The sequence below is a fragment of the Drosophila elegans genome, unplaced genomic scaffold, assembly GCF_018152505.1.
Source record: "Drosophila elegans isolate 14027-0461.03 unplaced genomic scaffold, ASM1815250v1 contig_183, whole genome shotgun sequence".
NCBI classification, from domain to species: Eukaryota; Metazoa; Arthropoda; class Insecta; order Diptera; family Drosophilidae; genus Drosophila; species Drosophila elegans.
Genome location: NW_024545550.1, coordinates 9130267 through 9153481, shown reverse-complemented (window position 1 = coordinate 9153481; position 23215 = coordinate 9130267). Strand labels below are relative to the sequence as shown.

Below are 23215 nucleotides of genomic sequence, written 5' to 3'. Positions count from 1 at the left end.
ATTAAATTGAAAACTAAACACTTCATGAAACGCTGTTAGAAAATATGTTTTTTAAAGTTGTCAAATCATTAAAAGGCCAAATGGTTTATGGTTTAAATAGCAGGAATAAAAAGAAATTACCAAAAAAATCTTCGGCAAAGCCTTAACCCTAACCTAACCAACTAAAATGATTACGAATTAGGAATACGATTATCGAGTATCGAATTGCTCTCCAAGCCAGCCAACTTGACCCACTGTAATCGCTCGATGGCTTGTTGTTTACCACTCGAAAAGCCCATCCGCCTCGCCTCGCGCGACTTTCGGCATATATATTAAAGCAAACACCAGCGAGAAGAGACTCTTCCAGAAATATCCACAGCTCAAACACAACCAGTTGAAAATGGAATATATGCAAGCTCATCGAATCTGTTGATTCCAAACACTGGGCAAACCGAAACTCGATCTCGCAGCACTTTTGTTTATTCATTGTTTACACTAGAGACCCACTCAGACTTATTCGGAAACATCTAGCCGAAGAAACCGCCTTTGAATTTGGCAAAACCCACAGCGCCGCCGACGAAGCCACCTCCTCCAACGCCTCCAATGCCACCAAGTCCACCAAGTCCACCTAATCCTCCAGCTGCGGGATATACTCCTCCATAACCATTATAGCCATAACCATAACTAGGAACAGTTTGAATGCTGGAAACAACGGGAACAGTGGTGATTATGGGCACGGTGGATACAATGGGTACGGTTTAAATAGCGGGGGCTGCTATAATGGGGGCAGCTACTCCTCCTCCTCCTCCAATGATTCCGCCACCCACGATTCCGCCACCTACGACTCCACCACCCCCGAATCCTCCAATGTGCCGGGGCTTTCTAACACTTTCCTGGAGAAGATCGCTGCTGGAGAGGATCGGTGTTGTGCTGACCAAGGCGCACGCCAAAACGAGCAGGTAGACCGTTTGCCACAACATGATGAGTTAAACTATTTGGTCTGCCCCACTCCCAGCTGCTTATTTATGCAAATTAATTAGTGGCCACTGTTTGCACATCCAATTGGCATATAGTTGGGCGCCGGGGTAGAAAAAACCCCAGCTCTGTTTGGGCGGTTCTAATAAGGGAATTTTGGTTTTTGGTTTTTGGTTTTGCCCGATGGTCAGTGGTTCACACTTCATCATCGTCATCGTTTTGGGTCTGAAGGTCGCTTGCTTGGGGCATTAAAAACCAGGCGGTTTTGGGTAACGTAACACAAATCGTTATTCGACACTCAGCTAAGATGAAGTGTGATCTGCAAGTGCCACTTATGCTGTTGCTGGGAATTAGTGCTTGGAGGACTGCAGCTCATTCCCTGGGAGGAGGAGGAGGAGTTGGAGCTGTTGGAGGAGTGGGAGCCATTGGAGGAGTGGGTGCCATTGGAGGAGTGGGTGGTATTGGAGGAGTCCAGCCCGTTCCAGTCATCCAGCAAGTTCCAGTCGTTCAGCAAGTGCCCATTGTGCAACAGGTGCCCGTCATCCAGCAACAACAGCCTCAGGCTCTGGGACTCGTAGGAGGAGGTGGATTCCTTGGCGGCGGAATCGGAGGAGGAGCCGGCTTTGGACGCTATAAGGAAAGCTATCGTGTACGAGCACGGGGCTTTGGGGGTGGATACCGCGCCCGGTACGACAAAAAGTTCGGAGAAGGATTCGCTGGATTTGGAGCTGCTGCTGGAGCAGGAGCGGGTGCAGTGGGTGGCGGTCTACTGGGATAGATATTAGTAAATAATGTAGAGAAATTGCCAAATAAATACAAGTTAATACAAAACAAACAATAACTTTGTTGTTATTTAAAAGTAACTAGTTTTTTTTTGTTTTTATTATTTGAAATTTACATTCTGATATATTTCAAAATCGTAATTCTAATAAATAAATGAGAAAATAATTGCAATCTCAGCAATTAAAAATGTTTGAAAAATTTATCATTTAACATATGTAACTTTAACAGATTACAACTAAACACCCTGTATTTTTCGCGCTCTGGATTTTCTGCTGACCTGCGCAGTTTCCACCCCCAGAAAAAGGAAAAAAAGTCCCCTTGGCGCTCTGTGTTCTCACACTTTTGGGCTTCCCACTCTCTGGTGGTGCATTTGATTCCATTCATTTCCTTTGTCGCTCCAATTACTCTATGTCTTTTGGTCACTTGGCTCTTTCTCTCTTTGACAGAATTTATGTCTTCTCTGCTGTGACTCTTTTAAAAAAAATTTCTTTTGAACTTTTTGTTTTGTAAATGCAAGCCTATGCAAGGGGTAATGTTCAGTAACATACGACACATTACAAGAACAATTATCCAATTACACTTTCTTTCTTCTTTTTATCGATATTCTCTACTGATAAGACCAATGAAAAATTAAATTAAATTAGGTGTATCAAATCCATATTTTCAATCCATTAAAGTTTTTGATTGTTGTGGTATGGTTTCTGTATAATTTTAGCTTAAATTCTTTTTTTATCTTGAAAACAGGATTTTTGAACACAATTACAGCATGATTTGAATAGTTTTCGAATGTTTGGCTTTGATGAAGTACATGGCAGAAATAATGTATTATTATTCTGATGCCTGAGATTAGATATTAAAATGCACTGTTTTGATAAGCTTAAGCGCTGACACTAAGAGAAAACTTAAGAGTAAGAAGATGCGCTCTTTGGGAAGAGATGCCGACCAAAGAGATTTGGGAAATGGTCTTGGCAGTCGCCTCGATGTCCAAATGAATTCCTGAAACTAAACGTTTTTCTTTGCCCGTCGTGTGCAGTTGCTTCCGCTCCCGTTATTCGCCGTTCTGGGATTCCCGCTGGCGGACTCTAGAGACTATATCACCTTGATTATCTTTTTTGGAAAATGTGAACTCCCCCAAGAATACAAAGTGCAACCCAAATAACGGTTAACTTAGCTAGTGCGCAATATTAGTGGCCTAAAAATAGCAAAGAAAATATTAGCGAAAATAGCAGACATGCCGTTTTGTTGTTGGGCCTCTGTGTGCGCGTGAGTGTCTGCGAGTGAAGTGGAAATTTAAAAATAAAACAACGCTGGGACACAATTGAAATTTATTGGCCAACTGCCCAGAAAAACTCCAGGTGATAACCACTAATTTAAATGATTCTTTGTCTTTTCTTCTGTGGGCCAGATTTTGTTGTTAATCAAATTCTCTGGGGAAAACTTTCAACGCTCTCTCAGATAACTCTCTCCTCTCTGTGATTTCACACTCTCTCCCTGATTTCTCTTAAAACACCGCTGTTTTCAGTATGACCAAACTTCATTTTAGGTTTGATTTAAAGTAGGTAGTGCAAGTACTTGCTACTACTTTTCAATTTCCCTTAAAAACAAGTGGGATTTGGGGGTGTTAAAGACCTGGTACCTGCCTTATCTACTTGCCACAAGGACTGTCATTGTCTACCCATCCACTTTCACAATTGTCAGGCCACAGGCAACGTCATTATTTCGCTTTTCGCTAGACCTCTTGGCCTGTCTCGGCTTTCCTCGGCGTAATTAGTGTAATTGGGGCCAAGCTTGACTCGATTTCTTGGCTTCTGCTTGTCATTCGCTTGATTGGCAACAGTAATAGTTGCACATGCAACACCCCCTTCGAAGAATTTCCTTGAAACTACAGTAAAACAGTCTAAAGTTAAAACTTTGCTGAAACAAAAGTTCTGTAACTAAAATTAACGACAGAACTTTGTTCGATTCGGTCTCCATAAACTAAGCTCCATAAACTAGTCTTTACTTTTGAAATTGATTTGATTTGATTTAACTTAAATTTTAATATTTATTTTGTTTTTTTTAATAATTTTATTGGGCATTCGGTGAAATTCAAATGCTGTCTTTTGAACAAACTATATTAAAAAAAAACTTTAAAAAGTTCCTATAAAAATATCATACATTTAGAAGTGGGGTATATTTGTAAATACAGGTTTTATATTTTTAATTCAGCTAAAAATTTAAATTATATTAAAAAAATAACAAAAAGTTGCCTGACTTAGGAAGTTAAAGTAAACTTTTAAACGTGACTCTTTGTCACATAAAAATCTTTAAGAATATATGTAATTCCACACACAAAACCATTAAAAAAAAACATGTGTTTGGACATTCTGGTGGTAGTTTAAACAATAGCAGTTACCCTGATGTTAAAATTGCACCACCCCCTGGTATAAAACACTCTCAAAAGTGGCTGCAACCCTCGGATCCCACGCACTGACGTCGGTGCAACTCACCCTGAGAACTGTTTGTAGTTCGGGCTTTTTGTGTACTGAGTGGCTGTGTGTACCGACGAGTATGTAGTTCAAGGTCGTTGGACAAGTTCTGTCCGCTGACTAAGATGTGTGTTGGTGGTCCCATTACCTTATCCATATGAAGAAGCTGAAACTTGAGACCCCGGTGGCAAGTTGAAGGACATGTGAATGCCCCACTTGAGACGCTATTCTTGGGCTCCAAAGAGTCCATTCAGTTGACACTAATCACAGCCCACGTCAGCTCCATGAAAAACGTGGCACTAATGAGTAGCGGTCATGCAACGTGTTGGTGACCCCTTGGAATGTGGCACCTGGCCAAGGCTCCTCCTCCTCCACAGTCAGCAAAACAGCAACAGGAAGCGCAGTCATTGAACAGTTAATGGAGTGCAGATTGCAAAAAGGGGCGCCAACATTCCGGGCCACTGGGCAGACGAAAGTGACCAAAAATCCAACGCCTGCTCTCTAATCAACTTGCCCCCTGGCCAGAAGCCAATGGCCAATAACAGCGGATGCCCCACTTGGCCGGGCTTAATGTCAGCTAATTGCACTGGCCGGGAGCTCTTTTCCTCAGACTAAGCGTCGTCAGTGGGCTCCCCAAAGTCCCCGACTCCGGCGTATCAAGTTCAATGGGGCGCAAACTGTTGTTATGGTAACAAAGCAGTGAAGCTTCTTTTAGATGAACTAGCTGTAACTAGCAAGAATACTATTATGCTTCTTTATATAAAATATAGCTATATTGCATAAGATTTACTAAGCACAATATAATAATTATTAACCAAAATTATAAAACAGCTACTATATTATAAAAATATACAAATCTTCTTATTAAAGGCAAAAAATAAAGTTAAAACTATGGTTATCTTTGGTACCATAAATACAAAATTATATTTAAGTTTTAGAATTGCTTTAACCAGTTATTAGGGAAATTAGTTTAATAACTTTCCGTTAAATTACTTTTTGTTTTTGGCTGTGCCACATAGCAAATTAACTTATAGAAGTAGGACTGTTTGTTAATAACCGAAACAGAGCTTGGTGTCCTTTGTGGCGAGTGACGTAAACTAAGCCTTTGGAGGAGAGGGGGCAGGATATGGTGTTTATGGTTGTTGGTCGGTGGGTGGCTTTTTTTTGTGGGTGGCAGCCTTGGGCCGTGGAATTATCATTTGGCTTTCGCCTGGCCCCGCTTGCCCCCCGTTGACATGTTTATGCGCAAATTTGTTGTTAAAGTCTCATATCGATTTTGTTAACTCGATTATAGGAACAGAGCAAAAAGGATAAATTGTTGGGGATAAGCAAGGACAGTGACTCGTCGACGGTTGTGTGACATGCTAGCAGCAGTTATGGCATCGGACATCAACTGGGATCCAGGTGAGTGACGCACTAGAGCTGTCCAAAATGATTGATTAACCATTGGCGCACTTTTTGCAGCTCTTTCTAAATTGATCACCACGCTCAAGGAGTCGGAAAACCTGTCCAATGACCAGGAGATTGACTTTCTGAAGGCCTTGCTGGAGTCCAAGGAGCTAAATGCCCTGGTCAATGTCCACACGAAGGTGGCCAAGGTGGGGCGGGATGATCGTTTGGCTCCCGTGCTCTCCACCTCCGCCCAGGTGTTGTATGAGGTCCTGGAGCAGCTGTCGCAGCACTGCCACCTGAACGACGACTGCAAGGAGGCCTTCCACCTACTGCAGGACTCTCACGTCCAGGTGAGTTCTTAAATCGGAAAATAATACAATTGAGTCTTCCCTTAAGCCTACATCTGCCACATCTGCTATCCATTAAAAACACAATTTTCTAATTAATTGATTGATTGATTTCAGCACCTCCTGTTTGCCCACGATGCCATTGCCCAGAAGGACTTCTACCCGCATTTGCCGGAGGCGCCTGTCGAAATGGACGAGGATGAGGAGACCATCAAGATTGTGCAGCTGGTGAAGAGCAACGAGCCCCTGGTGAGTGTGCATTTCCAGCTGGACCATCACTTTCCCATGCCTATCTCATCTCGCCGTGATCGCTGTTCTGTGCTGTCCATCGCTTTCCACTGTCCACTCTCGACTTTCATTTCCGACCTCTCAACCCCCACTTTCACCACCCTCCGCCTCCCCCTTTCGCCTTTGCCAACTGCTCTTTCTCTTTGCGCCTTCATTCATTTTCGTACTTCTACTGTAATCGCCTTCATGTCAACTCTTCCCAATGCTAATCAATTTTGTAAACTTTGCCTTTGTTAAAATCGAATGAAATCGAATCCAATTTCTCGAATTCGTCCATAACAAACAAAACAAAAATGCATTTGCAACAAACAAACATAATATAAAATCGAAAAATGTAAAAAAAATATAAAAACACAGACAGGAGCACAGAGTGCGGAGCCAATTGTTGTAAGTAATCGAATGTCCATAGCTGTACAAAATGTCCACTGTATGTTATAATAAAAAAAAAAAAAACAAACAGAAACCCGTTTGCCAAGCACCAAATACAACAAATAACAAAAGATACATAACATACATTCCGTTGTCCTCATTCCTTTGTCGTTGTTGTTGTTGTTTTTGTGACACATACATCAGATATATATATAGACATCCAGAACATCGGAAACCTCACTTCACACAGATACACACTCGCACACAGAGGCACACACACGCACACATACGCACTTTGGGTTGAATTTCTAGTGATAGCTATTGCCTACTTTTAGGGGGCCACCATTAAAACGGACGAGGAAACGGGCAAGATAATCATAGCGAGAATCATGCACGGCGGAGCTGCCGATCGATCCGGATTGATACACGTCGGCGACGAGGTCATCGAGGTCAACAGCATCAACGTGGAGGGCAAGACGCCAGGCGATGTGCTCACCATATTGGTAAGTATTAGATTTTAAGTGAAATTTATTATTTATTGTTAAATTATGGCAAATTTTAAAAAGTGCTTAATAATCTGTTTAAGACTTAGAACAATTAATTTTCTATTAATTTTGATATTCATTTTTTTAAATCTCACCTAAGCCTTTAAAATCATACCCATCTAATAACTAAATCCCTTTCCTGCAGCAAAACTCTGAAGGCACCATTACCTTCAAGCTGGTCCCAGCGGACAACAAGGGCGCCCAGCGCGAGTCCAAGGTACGGGTGCGGGCCCATTTTGACTACAATCCGGATGTGGATCCCTATATACCGTGCAAGGAGGCGGGCCTGGCCTTCCAGCGTGGCGATGTGCTGCATATTGTGGGCCAGGACGATGCCTACTGGTGGCAGGCGCGCAAGGAGCACGAACGCTCGGCGAGAGCCGGTCTGATTCCCAGTCGGGCGCTGCAGGAGCGCCGCATCCTCCACGATCGATCGCAGAAGGATGGCGTTGATTTGGACTTGAAGCGTAAGCATCCTCGGGCTTGCCAACTCATTGCACCCATTACATTGTCCATCCGCATGACTAAAATTGCTCTAATTTCATGATGCATCGCAAATACCCGTCATCCAATCCGCAATTGAACCCATACATCACCCAACCAACCATTGTCATCGCCAGCCGGATCATGCGCCTCACTCTGCACCACCCCACCTGGTTCCCCGCGTCTGCCTGCCAGCAGCAGCAGCTCCTCCTGCCGCCAGCCCAAGACTAAAAAGATCATGTACGATTTGACAGAGAACGATGACTTTGATCGCGAGCAGATCGCCACGTACGAGGAGGTGGCCAAGCTGTATCCCCGGCCAGGTGTCTTCAGGCCCATAGTGCTCATCGGAGCTCCTGGCGTGGGTCGCAACGAACTGCGCCGTCGGCTGATAGCCCGCGATCCCGAGAAGTTCCGCAGCCCAGTGCCGTGTAAGTATTACTCGTGAGTGAAAAAAAATGAATGAACAATTAACAGTGGTTCGATTTAGTGGATGAACTTAAATTAACATCTCAAACAATAAACGTTACCTTTTGTAGACACCACCCGACCAATGCGCACTGGAGAAGTGGCCGGACGTGAGTACATCTTTGTGCCGCGTGAGAAAATGGATGCGGACATCGGGGCGGGAAAGTTTGTGGAGCACGGCGAGTACAAGGGTCATTTGTATGGAACGTCGGCGGAGAGCGTCAAGTCAATCGTGAACGCGGGATGTGTTTGTGTGCTGAGTCCGCATTACCAGGCGATCAAGACTCTGCGCACGGCCCAGCTGAAACCGTTCCTCATCCACGTGAAACCACCAGAGTTGGACATCCTGAAGGCCACGCGAACGGAGGCCAGGGCCAAGTCCACCTTCGATGAGGCGAATGCCAGGAGTTTCACGGACGAGGAGTTCGAGGATATGGTCAAGTCGGCCGAACGCATCGATTTCCTGTACGGACACTTCTTCGACGTGGAGCTGGTCAATGGAGAGCTGGTCAGCGCCTTCGAGCAGCTCGTCCAGAATGTCCAGCGGCTGGAGAACGAGCCCATATGGGCGCCATCCATGTGGGTGCAGTAGGTGTACCATAGTACTATGCCAAAACAATGTGGAGAAGCATTTCATGCAATTTGTTAGACGACAACAACACCAAAGTATTTTTGCCATACGAATTTAGCATACGAATCTGCTAGAGAGACGGAGGAGGAGGAGAGACACTATTTACCCGTAGGCGGTCCTGCTGGGCACTCCCGTCCGGCCTTAGTCCTTTTCACGACATGTACCTTTTTGCGTCACAGTGAAAACAAAGAAATGAATACAATAATAGACACACACACACACAAAGAGAAGGAAATTTAAACTCAACCAGCATCTATCTTACAATTACGATAACAATTAAATTCTAAAAACTTGTTGTACAAAATTTATTTGTGTTCAAAAATGGACTAAATTATAAATGTATTTATTACACGTTGTTGAAATCAAAGAACAGAGTTAATCCCCCCTGTAACCCTAATGCTAACCGTATTGTATCTCGATTGTATATACACTCACTCACTAACTAGAGCATATTGGATACAATCTCAATTTCTGTGTAACATGTCTCATTTCGAAAACTGATTTCATCAAAAACGTAGTGACAAATTGTTGAAAACAAGTGAGAATTATTAATAAAAACCTATTTTAAATGCCATTAAGAGAGCGAAGCGTTGTTTCTAAGCTAGACTTTGGATAGGCTATATTACATTTATTTGGGATAGAGAAGACGTAAACACAGCATTTTTTGGGCAGCACATTTTTGTCGACATATTGACATTCTCTCACGTACATACATATATTTATTTATATATATTCTGTCACTTATGTTAACCTATGGCAAATATGTAAATTTAGCTTAGGCATATGAAGTCTATCCAGGATATATTGTTCAGTTTCCTTGATTGTTTTTTTTTTATTTGCATTCGATTTAAAACTTATCTGGATCAAATTGCCTACACTCAGAAAAAATAGCTTGATTTTTGGATAATTATTTAATATGGCATTAAAAATAAGCCCTTTTAAATATTAAGGAAAAATAACCTTAAAGTTTAACTAAAGTAATTATTAGATCATATTTTACATAATTTATATAGTAGACTGAAATTTGAAATTAAGGAAGTTTTCCTAAAATCAAGGAATTTTTGCATTTCTGAGTGTGTGAAATGAAAATATTTTATTTGCTTTGGTCATAAAAATGTTCTTATAAATTCGGTCATATTATTCGTATTTAGAAAGTTTCGTACCTAATATGGCTCTAGAAATTTCACGACTTGAACATTTTCATTTCATAGGATTTTTGATTCAGGTGAAGTAATATATTCTTGAGTGTGAAGACAACGACTAATTTCACATCTACCCAGATAAGTGGATCAGGTACGATATCCCGCCAAACCCCCTTACAGCTATAGTTGCGATTTGGTGCCGGATCGGGAGACACTTAGTCCGTAGAATTGGGCCAGTCTTCTGGCCTCCCGCCATCCCGCCTCGACTGCTCCGTGAACTGTGGAGTAGAAATGCTCACTGGAGGCCTCGCCGGCAAACTGGACAATCGGTCTATCGCAGCGACTCTGCTGCCACGCCTCCTCCTCCTCCGCAGCCTTCTCCTTCTCCGGCGTGGTGGCCACCACTGTGAGGGGATGGGCCAACTCTCGAGCTCCGGTGCCCAGTTGCTCCGTGTCCATGGATCGATAGGAATAGGAGCCACGGAAGTTTTCATTTGTGTGCCAAGCGGAAGTGCGGAAATTGGAAGGCTCTGGGATTTTCCACTTGAGGAACCTTCGGAAGAGGTACATCACACCCGATTGAACCTCATCCGCGGGCAGGATTTCCATATGCCGGCCACTTTCATTGGTGATCCAGCCGGCCAGGACCCTAGGCTGATAGCTTACCCTGTAGAAGCCGAAGACTTCCTCCAGCCAGGATCTTGAGGTTCCACGAATATCATCTAGGTCCTCTTCCCGCCAAAGCAGGGTGAAGCCCGTCCAATCCTCGGGCCAAAAAGCCTCGGGAAACTCCACAAAGATCTTGTTGACCGTGCCAAAGGCCAGGCCATCAATGGCGCGTTGTTTCTCCACGGGAAGCTGCGGCTCAAACAGCCTGAAGTGCTGATCCTTGAGAACGCCCAGTGAAACGGTTATGACAACATGGTCGGCAATGCAGTTGTCTCCATTGCTCAGCTGCAGCTCCACACGTCCATCGTTGCGGTTCCAGTTGATCTTCAAGACCCGAGTGGCTAGCAGTAGTCGCTGCTCCAGAACTCCTTGCTCCACTTTCAATTCCCGTGAACGCATGAGGAGCCTCAGCAGCTCCACATAGCCTTTGTCCTTCCAGTTGAGCAGGATGTCGCCCTCGCACTCCCAGTAGTCCAGATAGCCCCTGCCCGAAACTTGTTCCAGGGTATCCGAAGCCTCAACGGAGTTCTCGAACTTCTGGTAGTTAACAAAGAACTCCCTGGCCACCTCGGCGTCTATGTCGGAGTTTTCGGGACGCCGGAGAGTATCATAGAATTTGTTGGTCAGGTAGCTGCCCAAGGAACCGCTGCAGTGGCGCAGCTCCAACTGTCGGGTGACCAATGAATCACCCACAATGGCCTTGAGGCGACTGGCCACCTGTTCGGCCACCACCTCTCCATTGGACCTCACGCACTGGTAGTTCTCATACACCGGACCCGTGGACTCCAGCAGCTCCTCATCTGCCTTGCGAGTGATCTCATAGACCAGGTTATCCCTTTCGCCGTGACACCATTGCGCTCCGAGATCGATGACATTATCGGCAAAGGGAATGGTGTGGATGCGACCACCCAGACGATCCTCCGCCTCCACCACGAGCACATTCTGGAAGCCCAGCTCCAGGAGCTTGGTGGCACAGGCCACGCCCGAGGCTCCCGCTCCGATGACGACGATCTTGCGATCCAGATTCCGCTGTGCGCCACTCATTCCGGGTAACTGAATCTGTTTCTGCAAGTAAAGGGGTTGTCGAGAAACAGGAGAAACGCAAATTAATGCACAAACAGCTTGGGTTTGCAAAGGCAAATGTGAGCAAGTGGGTCGGTGACAATTGTCCATACACTCAGCAAAAAAAAATATCTATAGTCTTCAAAAAAAGTATGTGACTTTTACCACTCTAAGAATCTACCTTTGGTTTGGTATTGTTTGTTTAGGCTTATTTAAATTTGTATTTGCTTTAGCTTATTAAAATCGAGATTTCTTTTAAATAATTTAAAAAAAAATTAATTTATTGACTTTATGACATTAACATTAAAAGTACTTTCACATAAGCTTGAAATTTCGTAACTTCACTGGTCAAATTTCAGAAGCAAATTATAATTATTGCTTATAGTTTACCAAATTGTTTTTCAAAATTGCCAAAAAAAAAATCGCCTTTTTGTTTACGCTTTCACTTCTTACTTTTAAAAATAGCATAGAAACAGATTTCGCAATGTATGTATGTTTTACCTATTATATTAAAAGCAATAAAAAGGTAGTCTATATTAAATATTTACACAAGTAGAGACATTGTAGACACCTGTTTGAATGATGTTGGTTTAAGCAATAAAATTGTTTTAATTTTTCAAAGATTTATTGATGATTTTTCTAAGTGCACACAGCGATTTGTTTATGGAATTGCCACTTGAGTTTTAACACCGCCCACTTTCCCCATTATAATAAAAAAAATGTCTTTTCATTAAAAGTAACGGCATAGTCGCTCATCTGTTTCGATAACGAATTCCTGTCCGCAATTCCGACTTTTGATAAGAGTTTCGAAAAAGCTCCCCCCACCAACACAAAAACCCCAAGAGCAACACATTCGTCCAAAGGAAAACCACACATGTGTACAAACACGTACATAAATATGTTCGCTCGCTTCTGGCTACATGAATTTATAAATAGCCACAGTAGCCAAGGGAAATCGGTGGCGAAAAGGAAAGGAAGGGAGGAAAATTCGCAAAAGGAGTATCTAGTGTCTAGCCAACCGGACCAGCTGGTTTTACCTGAAGTTCACCTGAAATCTGTGTTTTTCGACAACGAGAGGAGATGGGAAGAAAAGGGAAAGCGGCTTCCGCCTCCTTCACTTTGGCATTGATTTTATATTTTTGGCCAACAAAAATGTTCAAGGTTTTCTGCCACAAACAATAGTACAAAAAATATCGAAGAAGAAATGGAATTTTTTTGTCACTTTTTGGGGGTGATAATGAAGAATAAATTCACTTCACTGCACACTCCACTCACCAAAATAACTCGAAAACCGTTTAGCCGTATTTATTCAACAATTTAACATTTCTACCGGAAAGTTTACCAAATATACTATATATTTGCAGCAAGAAAAACTCCAGCTTCGCGGAAAATGCAAACAAAACTGAATGCCGAAAACCGAAAACATCACATGGAAACGTGCGGTTCTGCCCGTGTGCTTATGCTGTGAGCAGTGGTGTAGTACGGATTTCAAAGGGGGATTATGTACTGGTATATTTAAATGTACCCCCTCGAGAACGCCGCTGTGCACTCTGCGCAGACTGCAAGCTCCCCAAAAGCTCTGGCCAAAAGCACCCAACACAGCTGAGTGAGTGGGTAAATCGAGTGGGTTGCCGAGTGACTTGGGGCATTGAGAGAAAATGGGAAAGGGCCTGGCTTCCCTGCCCAAATGCACAGAGAAAAATTGACTAAGAATGTATATTTTAAATTAAAAACTTATATATATTGCGTTTGTTGTAAAGCCCTTTATTTTCTAAAAAATTTAAAGTTTATTGACTAAAAACTAAATAGCTTTCTCTGATAAAAAAAAAAAATTAATTAAAAAATATTGCGTTCCTCTTCTTTTAAAATCTTAATGAAAGAAAAAATTTAAGTTATATAGACTGAAAACTTTATACGTTTCTTTCGCAATAGGGCGGCCTCGAACTTGTTTTCTGATTGATTTATAGAGTGTTAGTTGAGAGACAAGAAGTATTGATTTCAAAATTTATAAAAAAAGAAAAACATCTAATATCAAAACCTTTTCGTTTTTTAAATACTCGGTCTAACATAGTTATATTTCTCAAATTTATAGCCTTCCATTTTATATACTAGTTTCAAAAATACATTTTTCCTCTGTGCACTAATTACATATTCATCTGGGCACCCCTTAAAATGATTCTCATTTTAGCTTTCAATGATTAATGCAATTTATGTATATATATATATTTACTTCAACTGCATACAAGTTTTTGCTAGATTTGGTTAAAGGAATTTCCTAAGACTCTTCGTTAAATAACTCGTTTGATATTGGTAGGTCCATTTTCAGTATATATGCAGATATATCCTTCGATGTATGTACAGGTCAGTTGCAGTATCCTTTGGCCAAATCGGGAATGACAGAAATCTGGAGCACTTGGTATATTAAGTAGTTAGTTGTCTTTTATTACCCGCCTACATTGACTTTACATGATCATCTGTCCGTAGCTTTGGAATTACATTAAATATATATATGTATGTATAGAGGCTGGTAATAAATCTGGTTAAAATTTTTCCACGTGTATATACAGCAAGGGAGTTAACTTGGAATATGCTGATAATTCGTTTAAATAAATACTATTTGATTTGCTTTAAGGGACCGGAATTAAAAACCAAGCCATGTTATAAATAAATCTAATTTACACTAAATATATAACCGATTTTTGAAACATAAGCGAAAGCAATTACAAAATAATAAACAAAATTATCACAAACAATAACAGCCCGGATAGGATGAGAATGGCGGCCCATTGTCGTTTATCTGTGGGGAGAAATTAAAAAAAAAGTTATTTGATTTAATTATATACGAGAATTTAGGAGCAATAGGCTGGTAATTTTGATTTAGAATTACTGATTTATGAGGTCCAAATAATAATAATAGTAAATAAAATATTTTTTGTGGCCCCCCTTGTAATATTTTTAAGAACATAACTTATTAAAAAAAATCCTTTTTCGAACCTTTCATTCGTAATTAGTCATGTTGCATGAATCAGTAATCCCACATTCGAAATTCCCAGCTAAGTGCCCCTATAACGCACCACTCACCATTATTCATGTGCAAGACTTTGGCAACTTTCTTCATGGTGTTGTCCAATTTGGACTCCGTGGTATCGAACTCGTTTCCGAAGTCATCCAGCATCACGGCCTGTTCATCGAGTTCCACGCCAATTTGCCGCGATACCGTCTTCAGAATGCCAATCGAATCACTGATCATATCCAGCTGCTCATCCTGACCCTGAATCATGCGCTGCTGTATGGACACCGTCTCGCCCACATACCTATGGCTCGGACTGTCCATGCCGCCGTGATGCGTCTGCCCGTAATGACTGGGACTATCCAGGGCATTCTCCAGCTTGGAGTACTTGGTGCCACTGTGGCGGGAAGCTGCTGCCGCTGCGGCCGACATGGTTCCAGCAATCGTATTGGCCACCACCTGGCTGCCACTGTTGATCAGCGAGTTGCCGTTGATTATGCCACTGGGACACTCCACCAAATACGTGCGATCGTTGTGCGGATGCTGATGGTACTCGTTGGAATTGGAATTGGAGTTCGCGTTGGGTATGGCAATGGAGTGATTGTGATTGGGGCTATGCCGATCGTTGTCCAGTAGCGGCTGATGTGCGGTGATGTCTCTGTCCCTGCTCCGGTTCAGGCTCATCTTATCCTTCATCTGCTTGACCTCATCGCGCGTGTTGTCGATGAAGTGGCGCCGGCTGGAGAGTTCACGGTTGTCGATCCGAAACTTGCTCGGATTCTTCTCAACGATGCGTAAAGGATCAAAATTGTTAGGGTTAAGGAGGAGACCTTGGATAAATTGAGGAACCTTTTTCTTTGTAAGGAGTAACAGATAAATATAGCCGATTGGTCCGACTTTTACATACCCAGTACTCACTTTATATAATCAAAACTAAATGCTAAAAAAAATATAAAACTTTTCAAAACACAAAATATAGCAATATATATTAATATTATATGTAAAAATAAAATGTATCAGTAAATAATAAAACTGAAAGATAAAAAATCAATCTAAAAAAAATATAGAATACCTCAGAACTGTTCACAAAATATAAAAAAAAATTGTACCAAGTTCAATAAACTACAAATTATTAGTAAATAACAAAATTAAAAAAATAAAGGATTTAAATTATATGGTTTATATAGATTTATAGAAAGTTTGGCTTGTATTCGAATGTTATTCATACGTTATAGACAGAATTGAGTAAACTAATAAAGGAATGAAACTAACAGGAATGTTATTCAAAAGAATAAAAAAAAACGGACGTGTGCAAAATTTACTTAGAAAATCATAATTTCTCATTAAGTAAAGTGCAACCCTCTAGAACCCCTTGAGTACCGGGTAAGGAATTGATTTTCCAATGTATTGCTTTGCCAAAAAGGATATTGATAGTGTCCTCGAGGTCCTCGAGATCCCACTCGATGCTCCGGAGCGAGTTACGCAGCTCGGTGGTGGTCCATTCAGCCTCCGTTCCTCCACTTTCGCCCAACTCCCGCCAACGCAAATAGAGGCCGCGGGTTTTGTTCAGAGCTTTGAATACCTCGCTGCGAAGAAAAATAAGAAAAGTGAGTGTTATGGGGTTTTAGCCAGGAAAACTGCAGTTGCCATTATGGCCAGCGAATGGACCTACTCCTTGACTACGAAAAAGGGATCCTCCAGAGACATGCCGTGCTCAGTTCTTGGCCCAAAACGGAAATAAAAACTACTAGCAGTTTTTCACCAGCGTGGCGCACTTGACGTTTATTTTCATGGATTTTTCCGGGCGAAAAACCACCCCCAAAAATTGTAGGGGGAAAGTGCAAGTGCTAATGCCAATGGGGGTTACATCAAAATCCAATCGAAAAGGGGGGAATTTATGTTTTCTATTTTTCTCTATTTTTCGTTTAGCAGCAATTTCACAATCAACTGGGTTTTATCTTTAGCTAAGAGCGAAGTTTGCACGGCACGTTTATTGATTATTGCACTTGGGGCCGCGCCGTCTTATCGCCCGATTACTCTATAGATTCCGCCGATTTATCTGGTTCCGCCGATGGCCCAAAGAACACTGTCGTTATTCGCGCTCCGAAGGCTAAAACCCCCTTCAATGAACCATTGGCATTTGTTTACGCCGCTCTCGCGCCTGCGCATTGCCACCCAAATTTTGCTACCCCCTAAAAAAAACCCTTTTTGAAAACAACCCGAAATATGGCCAACGAATTCCACAACAAAAAAAAGTCGGCCAAAATGACAGCACTATTTTAATTCGTTGTCACTCACCTGCTGCTCGTCGCCACCTCATTAAGCAAACTACGATCCCAGAACACGGTGACTGACTCTAATTTTTAATATACACTACACAAATTTTGAAATCTTCCTTTTTATATTAGTTTTATTTTTGTTTTGGCTCAGAGCAAAATAATCCGTCAGACTTAGTATGACCTAAACGCGTTAGAGCATTTTGCTCAAATTAAATTTAGTATGTATCGTAAGAGCAGAAAGTACGATATTTTAGTGACTATATAATTTGCGGCAACTCTGGTTTTTTAAAATATTTAAACCTTGTAGTTTTTTGTTTAAGAAAACAGCAGTGGACAAAAAAAAGAATGGAAATTAGGAAAAACGTTTTTCAGCTTCAGCGCAACCCAAAATTTAAGAATACATAACTGGTTTAAAAGAGGTTGAATTTAAAGTTTATTTTATATTAGATTTTAAATTTTGTATGAATGTTTAAGGCTTATACTTTAATTATAATGTAAATTAAAATAAGCAAGTCTATTGAAGTAACCATTTTTGGTAAAGATAACTCTTGAATTTTACTATAAACACGCGAAGTAAAACATCTTGTAACATTCTTTACAGTCAAATCGTAAGACTTTCTACACCAAACAGTTTCCTAATTAGATTCCGACCATGATAAAAATTTTAAAGCAACCGCTAAGACCTTTTTCAGCCATAAAAAGTATTTCGTTTTCATTGTGCGACTGTCACACTGCACACCTTTGGCCGTTTTATTTAGACCGCTATCAAATAAGTTTGAAAAGTGCTTGCAAAATGTTGCAAAACGACGCGGTACGGACTTTGCAATATGATAGTGAGATTCGTGTGGCCCAGCAGCCAAGCCCCTCAGAGCCCAGAGGTAAATTTGGATTATATATAGTTTCGAATTAAAATGAAAACACTGAGTGAATCACCTGCGGACAATGGTAACTGCCTTGTTACCAACTGATAAGCGCTGCACCGGATTAATTATTATTGGCAGCGAGTGTGTCACAGTTCGACGCAAATATGCGGCAACAAGTCGGCTATATCTTATCGGCTAGCGTTTTGTTGTGGTCTCGATCTCCTTCCTCAAGTGCCTTTGTTTGGGGCGGTCGAACCTACTATAAAACACAACTTATCTGTATCAAATAGAACACATTTTTCTATTCCAAGAAAAGTAATAAAACTTTGTGGAAAAAAACCCAATATTATTTTTTGAAAAATTAAAAAATGAAAACTGCTTTTTCTTCTGATTGAAAATAAACGGTTTTTACTATAATACAATATATTTATATAATATTTAATAAAATAAAAATAATCGGGATTTTCTATACCATTTATACAGAAATACAGAATATTTCAGAAATTTATTTAAATTTAACCCTAGCAATAGTAAATATCTTATTTTATTGTTGTTAGTATACTTTAAGATCATGCATGAAACTTATTAGTTTAAAGTTTGTTTTATTAAAAATAGGTTGAACAACGATTTATTAAAACCTCTACCTTTTACCTTCAGTTTACGACTCCCATATCAGCATTACATCGCAGCCGCGGCCGGAAACTCCCCGGATTCCGCTGCCGATACCCATTGCCACAGTTACGGGCAGTAGGTCCTTTATTCCCCTTTCCGGATACGATTGCCTAGCGGATCTGCCATCCGTGCATATTGAACAGACCTTTGAGCTGAATGAGGGTATATCAAATCCATAAAATATTCCAAATCATTTCAGACCCAAGACTTCTTATTTTTTTGTTTTAGCTCTAACAGCAGTTTCTTCGGAAAATCGTTATGTGGTGCGATCTCCATTGGGCGATGCCATTTTCGCGGCCAGCGAAAGTTCCACAGAGAAAAGTCGTCTTTTCTGGGGAGCTGGACGACCATTTCAGATGCATCTCCTGGACAAAACCCACCAGGAAGCGCTGGTCTTCCGAAAGAAACTAGCCCTGGGATCACTCTGCTGCCAGCCGAAATGTCTGGAGATCTGGGTGCCACCGGGTAATCTGCTCGGACGAGTGGTGCAGTCACCCACTTTCATGCAGCCAGAGTTCTTCATCGAGGATGGAAGCACAGGAGAGCCCGTGTTTTGTGTGGAAGGTCCTCCCAGGTCTGGATTCTGCTGCTTTTGCCTGCAGAGGGAATGCTACTTTAGGGTAAGAATATTGAAAAATACTTCTAAAGCGATTCTTTTATGATATAATATTGTTTAAGTTTTAAATTTTAAATTAAAAACATAGCTTACGCATTTGTAAATCAAAATAACTTTTAAAATAATAGAAGTTTTTCAGCTAATGGAAATAGCAGTCGAAAATAGTTTGGAAGCAACTCTTCAAATCAATTTTATATTTTCTTATAGCTAATGCTATTTTACCCAAATGGGCAAATATTAAAATCACATTTTTTAAATATTTATTAAGTAAATTGATAAATAAAACTTATTCTTGTAATTTAAAAATATATCAGGTATTTCGGTATTAACTTTATTATTATCCAAGTGTTACAAGTATATTTAAAACTTTTTATTCCAATTCAACTTGCAGATGTACAAGAAATTAGTTTTCTTAACTTGTTATAAATTCGTTTATCATTTTCCTAAGAAAAATTATCCTATGCCTGGAAAGTTTGTTTTTAGGCACCTAAAATTACCATTGCTCTGTCAATTTTTGTCATTTAGTTAATATAACTAATATTTCCGTTTACTCTTACAGATTAATTCAGGTGGAACAATGAGGGCTTCCATAGACCATAAATGGCTGGCCAGCAAGTCTCAGTACACCACAAATATTTACTTCAGTGATACAAAGCTAACGGCCAAAGAGAGAGCCTTGATTTTAGGATCAGCACTTTTACTGGTAACTTTATTAACCAGCAAAATAAAATATCTAAATAACATTGAACCCTATTTCTTCCAGGAATATCTGTACTTCCAAACCCGATTCTAGACCAAACAACTTTAATAAACCTTGTATATTCACATTGATTTCTTTATTTTTGTCATTTTTTTTGTATAAGATTTTGTTTTTTTGTGTTGTGTTTTTTTTTTCAGTTTTTTGATATATTTTACAATAATGTAATAGATCACTTCATTTTCTTGTTGTTTAACCACATACATACATTCAAATATATATGGATATATATCTATGTGTATATATATACGTTGCTGCAGCTCTTGCCATAGCAGTTTGTACAATAATTTTCATTTATATCTATCAACTTTGTGTAGTTTGTTTGACTAACCTACCGCTTAATGCATATATGACAACATATTGATTATTTACAGTTAGCTATTCTTCATCATTTCGTTTCTCTTCTGCCAAATACAAAATTAAAACAAACAATTAAAAGAGTCTCGTGGTCTCGTCGTTTTAAAAACTAAAACAAAACTAGTTATCGTTTCTCATTCACCGATTTCAGTTGCTCTTTCTAACTTCTGGTGTGTGTGATAACAATTTCGAAATAAGGAAGAACTACGTGATTTGATTTGATTTGGATTTGGATTTGGACTTGGTCTTGGAAAACCAATACAATACAACTCAGTGTAGGCGTTCGTTCTGATTCAATATCGGGGCTAGGCCTTAAAAATAACACACTTTTACATTTGTAGATAGACTCACAGCACCTCAGGAGTTTTTTTTTTTTTTTTTTGCATTAATGCATTTCGAAAACATACTATAGTTTAGTGTATATAATGTATATAGATTTATACGTGTGAGTGCGCTTGCTTGGTTGATTGGTTGGTTGGTTGGTTGGCTTATAACTAGGGCTAGCTGATGACGATTCCTTAAACTAAATACTAAAGAGGGGGATGAATGACTGCCTGTTGCTTTGTATAAGATTCTTTCTGGGCAGTTGCCGTTCCCCATTAGAGTGTTCACACTGGAATAGCTGACTCGCCTATCTGGCTCTCCCACATCGTTTGATTACGATCCGCGATTAGCCCAACATTATTGGCGAGGTCTTATAGGCTAGCTCTAGAGTAAGTTGTGTGTGTGTGTGTGTGTTTGTGTTTGTGTGTGTGCCCAAATGCGATATGCTTAGACATTTGATATGCGCTCGTTGGAGGTGGTTTGGTCATGATGATGGCGGCCCTCGCTCCTGGAATTGTAGACCGGGGCGGCATACTGATGGTGACTGATGGTGTCCAGGTGGTAGACCGCCGCTGGATACTGATAGCCTCAGCTGGGCTGCAGCATGTACATGTACTGTCAGTTGCTGGCCGCCGCCGATGCAGCCACGGGAACGGGAACAGCAACGGGAACGGGAACAGCAACGGGAACGGGCACAGGAACAGGTAGATCCTGGCCAGAACGAGCCCGCTTTTCGCCGCCACTTCCCTCTGGTGGATTATCGCTCTCCTCGCCTGTGCTGCTGAAACTGCCCGGCAATCGTCGCTTGAGACTGTGATTCAGGCCATTGCCCACCGTTTCGTCTTCGGACATGGAACTTGCCCTTTTCGGGGTATTCCCCGCACTGTCGTTGTCCAGCGATGCTATGGCCGAGGCTATGGCCGCACTGAAGCCATCTTCGGAAGCGCTATCCTGCGAGACGGGACCGGTGGCGTCCTGGGCCAACTGCATCATGCCGGAGGGCGTGGTGTAGCCACTCAGCTTGTTGGGATCCTTCTCCAGCAGTTTCTGGGCCAGCAACTTGAGGGAAATCAAGGAATTCTCGCAGTCACTGGTGTCGATCTCAGTGAGACTTATCCCAGCCCGCTCGATTTCGGCGTACGTTCCAAATGGCAGCTTCTGCAGGCACTCGAGCTTCTGAACGTGCGTCTTGGACCGCAGATGCTTGGCCAAATGGCCGTGGATGCGGAAGGCAATCTTGCAGTCGGTGCACTCGAAGGGTCGCGGATTGGAGGTGGTCGGAACGCCAAACGTGGACGTCATCATCACCTTGTTCTTGTGTGCCTCGGATCGTTCGTGCTTCTGCAGATGACCCTGTGTCCGGAAGGAGATGCTGCACGGTTCGCACTTGAACTTGCGCTCCATGTAATGGATGTTCATGTGCAGGGTTAGCTGATGCTGCCGCTGGAAGGTCTTGGCGCAGATGGTGCACGTGGGTCGCGCATCGCTGGCAATGGGCGCTGGCGGCACTCCCCGGCCGTAGGACACATGCTGGAGATCACTGCTCTTGCTGCTGGGTGTGGAGTTCTTAAAGCCATCTTCGCCCACAATCACAGTGCGCTGCGTGGGCTGCGTTGAGTTGGCGGAGGCGGAGGCGGTTGAAGTGGTTGCCACAGCGGAAGCCGTTGAGGTAGTCACTGTGGCAGGCACACTTACAGCCACAGCTGATGGCGGTGGATTTCCCAGCACTCCGCTGAAATCATTGGCATCCGGTTGCTGCACTGCAGCGGGCAAATTGGCATTATGCGGCTCCACAATGTTGGGCTTCTCCTGATCCGATTGTCCCTCGTTCTCCTCGCTTTCCTCTTGGTTAAGCTTTACAGGATTTGGAGTTGATGTAGCTGGCGGGATGACAGGAGCTATCGTTGGCAGCTCTGTGGCTTCCGGAGTCTTAACTTCGTGCACTTCAATGCTGGGCACCTCGTTTATGCTCATGACGGGTCTGTTGCTGCTGCTGCCGCTGCCGCTGCCACTGCTGCTGCTGCTGGTAAATAGATTGCTGCTACTGCTGATTACGGGCGAGGCAGTGGAGTACAAAGTATTCATCAGATAGCTGCGACTGAACTGGCTCTGCTTGATCTTGGCCTGGTGCAGAGCATGCTCCTTGATGTAGGTCTGCAGCTGGACATCCTCACCCTCGGCCTCGTGCTTGGCCTGCTCCTCCATTTCGGCGGAGATGCGCACCTTGTCCGACACCGAGATCAGGGTCTTCATGAAGCCGCTCGCGTTGCCAGAGCTGCCAAAGATCACGTCGTGCATCTGCTGAGCCTGCGATTTGGGCAGTTCCTGGACGGCAGTTCCTGGCTGATGAACTGGCGATGGCGAGATGGCGGCCATCGGTCCACGCGGCTTGGTGAGAGTGAGATCCATGGGGGCACTCTCCTCGCTGGCCACGCTGCGCTTGGGCTTGGACTCCTCCGGATTGGAGTAATACTGTTCCTGCTTCTGGTAGTCAAACGGTGGCTTGGGTGACGTAAAGGAGCACACCAATCGCTTGGGCAGTGAACCCGAGGAGCCAATGCTGTTGGCCGGACTGGCCGCCGGTAGAGGGGTGTCCTGCAGCTGCGGATAGGGCGACACACTCTGCGGAATGGGCGGCGTCATCGATAGCGACAGCAGACCCCTGGCTGCCTCGTGCTCTTTCAAGCGCGACTTGGATTCATCTGTATCTGTTTTAGATGTTTTAAATTCATAAGT

General features: G+C 42.4%; 7 protein-coding genes across 13 annotated transcripts in view; 3 read left to right on the top strand and 4 right to left on the bottom strand.

Moving 5' to 3' along the window:
* Positions 1 to 404: 404 nt before the first annotated feature.
* Positions 405 to 959, bottom strand: LOC108144278 (keratin, type II cytoskeletal 3). Its single transcript, XM_017268966.1, is given in 1 exon segment — positions 405 to 959. A coding segment is annotated over 1 exon segment (453 nt). The 3' UTR covers positions 405 to 506.
* A 287-nt stretch (positions 960 to 1246) lies between these two features.
* Positions 1247 to 1786, top strand: LOC108144279 (glycine-rich protein 23). The gene has a single exon (XM_017268967.2). The coding sequence runs from the start codon at positions 1262 to 1264 to the stop codon at positions 1730 to 1732; it is 471 nt and encodes a 156-aa protein (XP_017124456.1). The 5' UTR covers positions 1247 to 1261; the 3' UTR covers positions 1733 to 1786.
* Positions 1787 to 2751: 965 nt separating this feature from the next.
* LOC108144605 (MAGUK p55 subfamily member 7) lies at positions 2752 to 9306 on the top strand. 4 transcript variants are annotated; one of them, XM_017269625.1, is made up of 9 exons: positions 2752 to 3092; positions 5500 to 5609; positions 5670 to 5947; positions 6062 to 6193; positions 6590 to 6619; positions 6937 to 7104; positions 7292 to 7613; positions 7884 to 8060; positions 8169 to 9306. In XM_017269625.1, exons 2-9 carry the CDS (start codon positions 5567 to 5569, stop codon positions 8687 to 8689), a joined length of 1671 nt encoding a protein of 556 aa, XP_017125114.1. In that variant the 5' UTR covers positions 2752 to 3092; positions 5500 to 5566; the 3' UTR covers positions 8690 to 9306. The 4 variants fall into 4 exon arrangements, with proteins under 4 accessions (XP_017125114.1, XP_017125110.1, XP_017125115.1 ...); XM_017269621.1 differs by having other exon boundaries at positions 7767 to 8060; XM_017269626.1 differs by lacking the exon at positions 6590 to 6619.
* A 35-nt stretch (positions 9307 to 9341) lies between these two features.
* LOC108144606 (spermine oxidase) lies at positions 9342 to 13056 on the bottom strand. 2 transcript variants are annotated; one of them, XM_017269628.2, is made up of 2 exons: positions 12877 to 13056; positions 9342 to 11598 (listed from the first exon to the last, which is right to left on the bottom strand). In XM_017269628.2, exon 2 carries the CDS (start codon positions 11581 to 11583, stop codon positions 10051 to 10053), a length of 1533 nt encoding a protein of 510 aa, XP_017125117.1. In that variant the 5' UTR covers positions 11584 to 11598; positions 12877 to 13056; the 3' UTR covers positions 9342 to 10050. The 2 variants fall into 2 exon arrangements, with proteins under 2 accessions (XP_017125117.1, XP_017125116.1); XM_017269627.2 differs by having other exon boundaries at positions 9342 to 11604; positions 12877 to 13055.
* A 966-nt stretch (positions 13057 to 14022) lies between these two features.
* On the bottom strand, positions 14023 to 16830 carry LOC108144838 (syntaxin-6). Its single transcript, XM_017269979.2, has 4 exons — positions 16284 to 16830; positions 16040 to 16197; positions 14683 to 15405; positions 14023 to 14398 (listed from the first exon to the last, which is right to left on the bottom strand). The coding sequence occupies exons 1-4, from the start codon at positions 16316 to 16318 to the stop codon at positions 14322 to 14324; spliced, it is 993 nt and encodes a 330-aa protein (XP_017125468.1). The 5' UTR covers positions 16319 to 16830; the 3' UTR covers positions 14023 to 14321.
* Positions 16831 to 17597: 767 nt separating this feature from the next.
* Positions 17598 to 19872, top strand: LOC108144353 (phospholipid scramblase 1). Its single transcript, XM_017269102.2, has 5 exons — positions 17598 to 17768; positions 18411 to 18587; positions 18654 to 19045; positions 19601 to 19744; positions 19805 to 19872. Exons 1-5 carry the CDS (start codon positions 17684 to 17686, stop codon positions 19832 to 19834), a joined length of 828 nt encoding a protein of 275 aa, XP_017124591.1. The 5' UTR covers positions 17598 to 17683; the 3' UTR covers positions 19835 to 19872.
* A 91-nt stretch (positions 19873 to 19963) lies between these two features.
* The window catches only part of LOC108144351, a 46608-nt gene continuing 43356 nt past the window's right edge, over positions 19964 to 23215 (bottom strand). For all 3 annotated transcript variants that reach the window (XM_017269100.2, XM_017269101.2, XM_041707643.1), the window contains one exon: positions 19964 to 23187. In XM_017269100.2, the coding sequence (XP_017124589.1) occupies positions 21098 to 23187 (2090 nt within the window). In that variant the 3' untranslated portion in view covers positions 19964 to 21097. The remainder of the gene's footprint in view (positions 23188 to 23215) is intronic.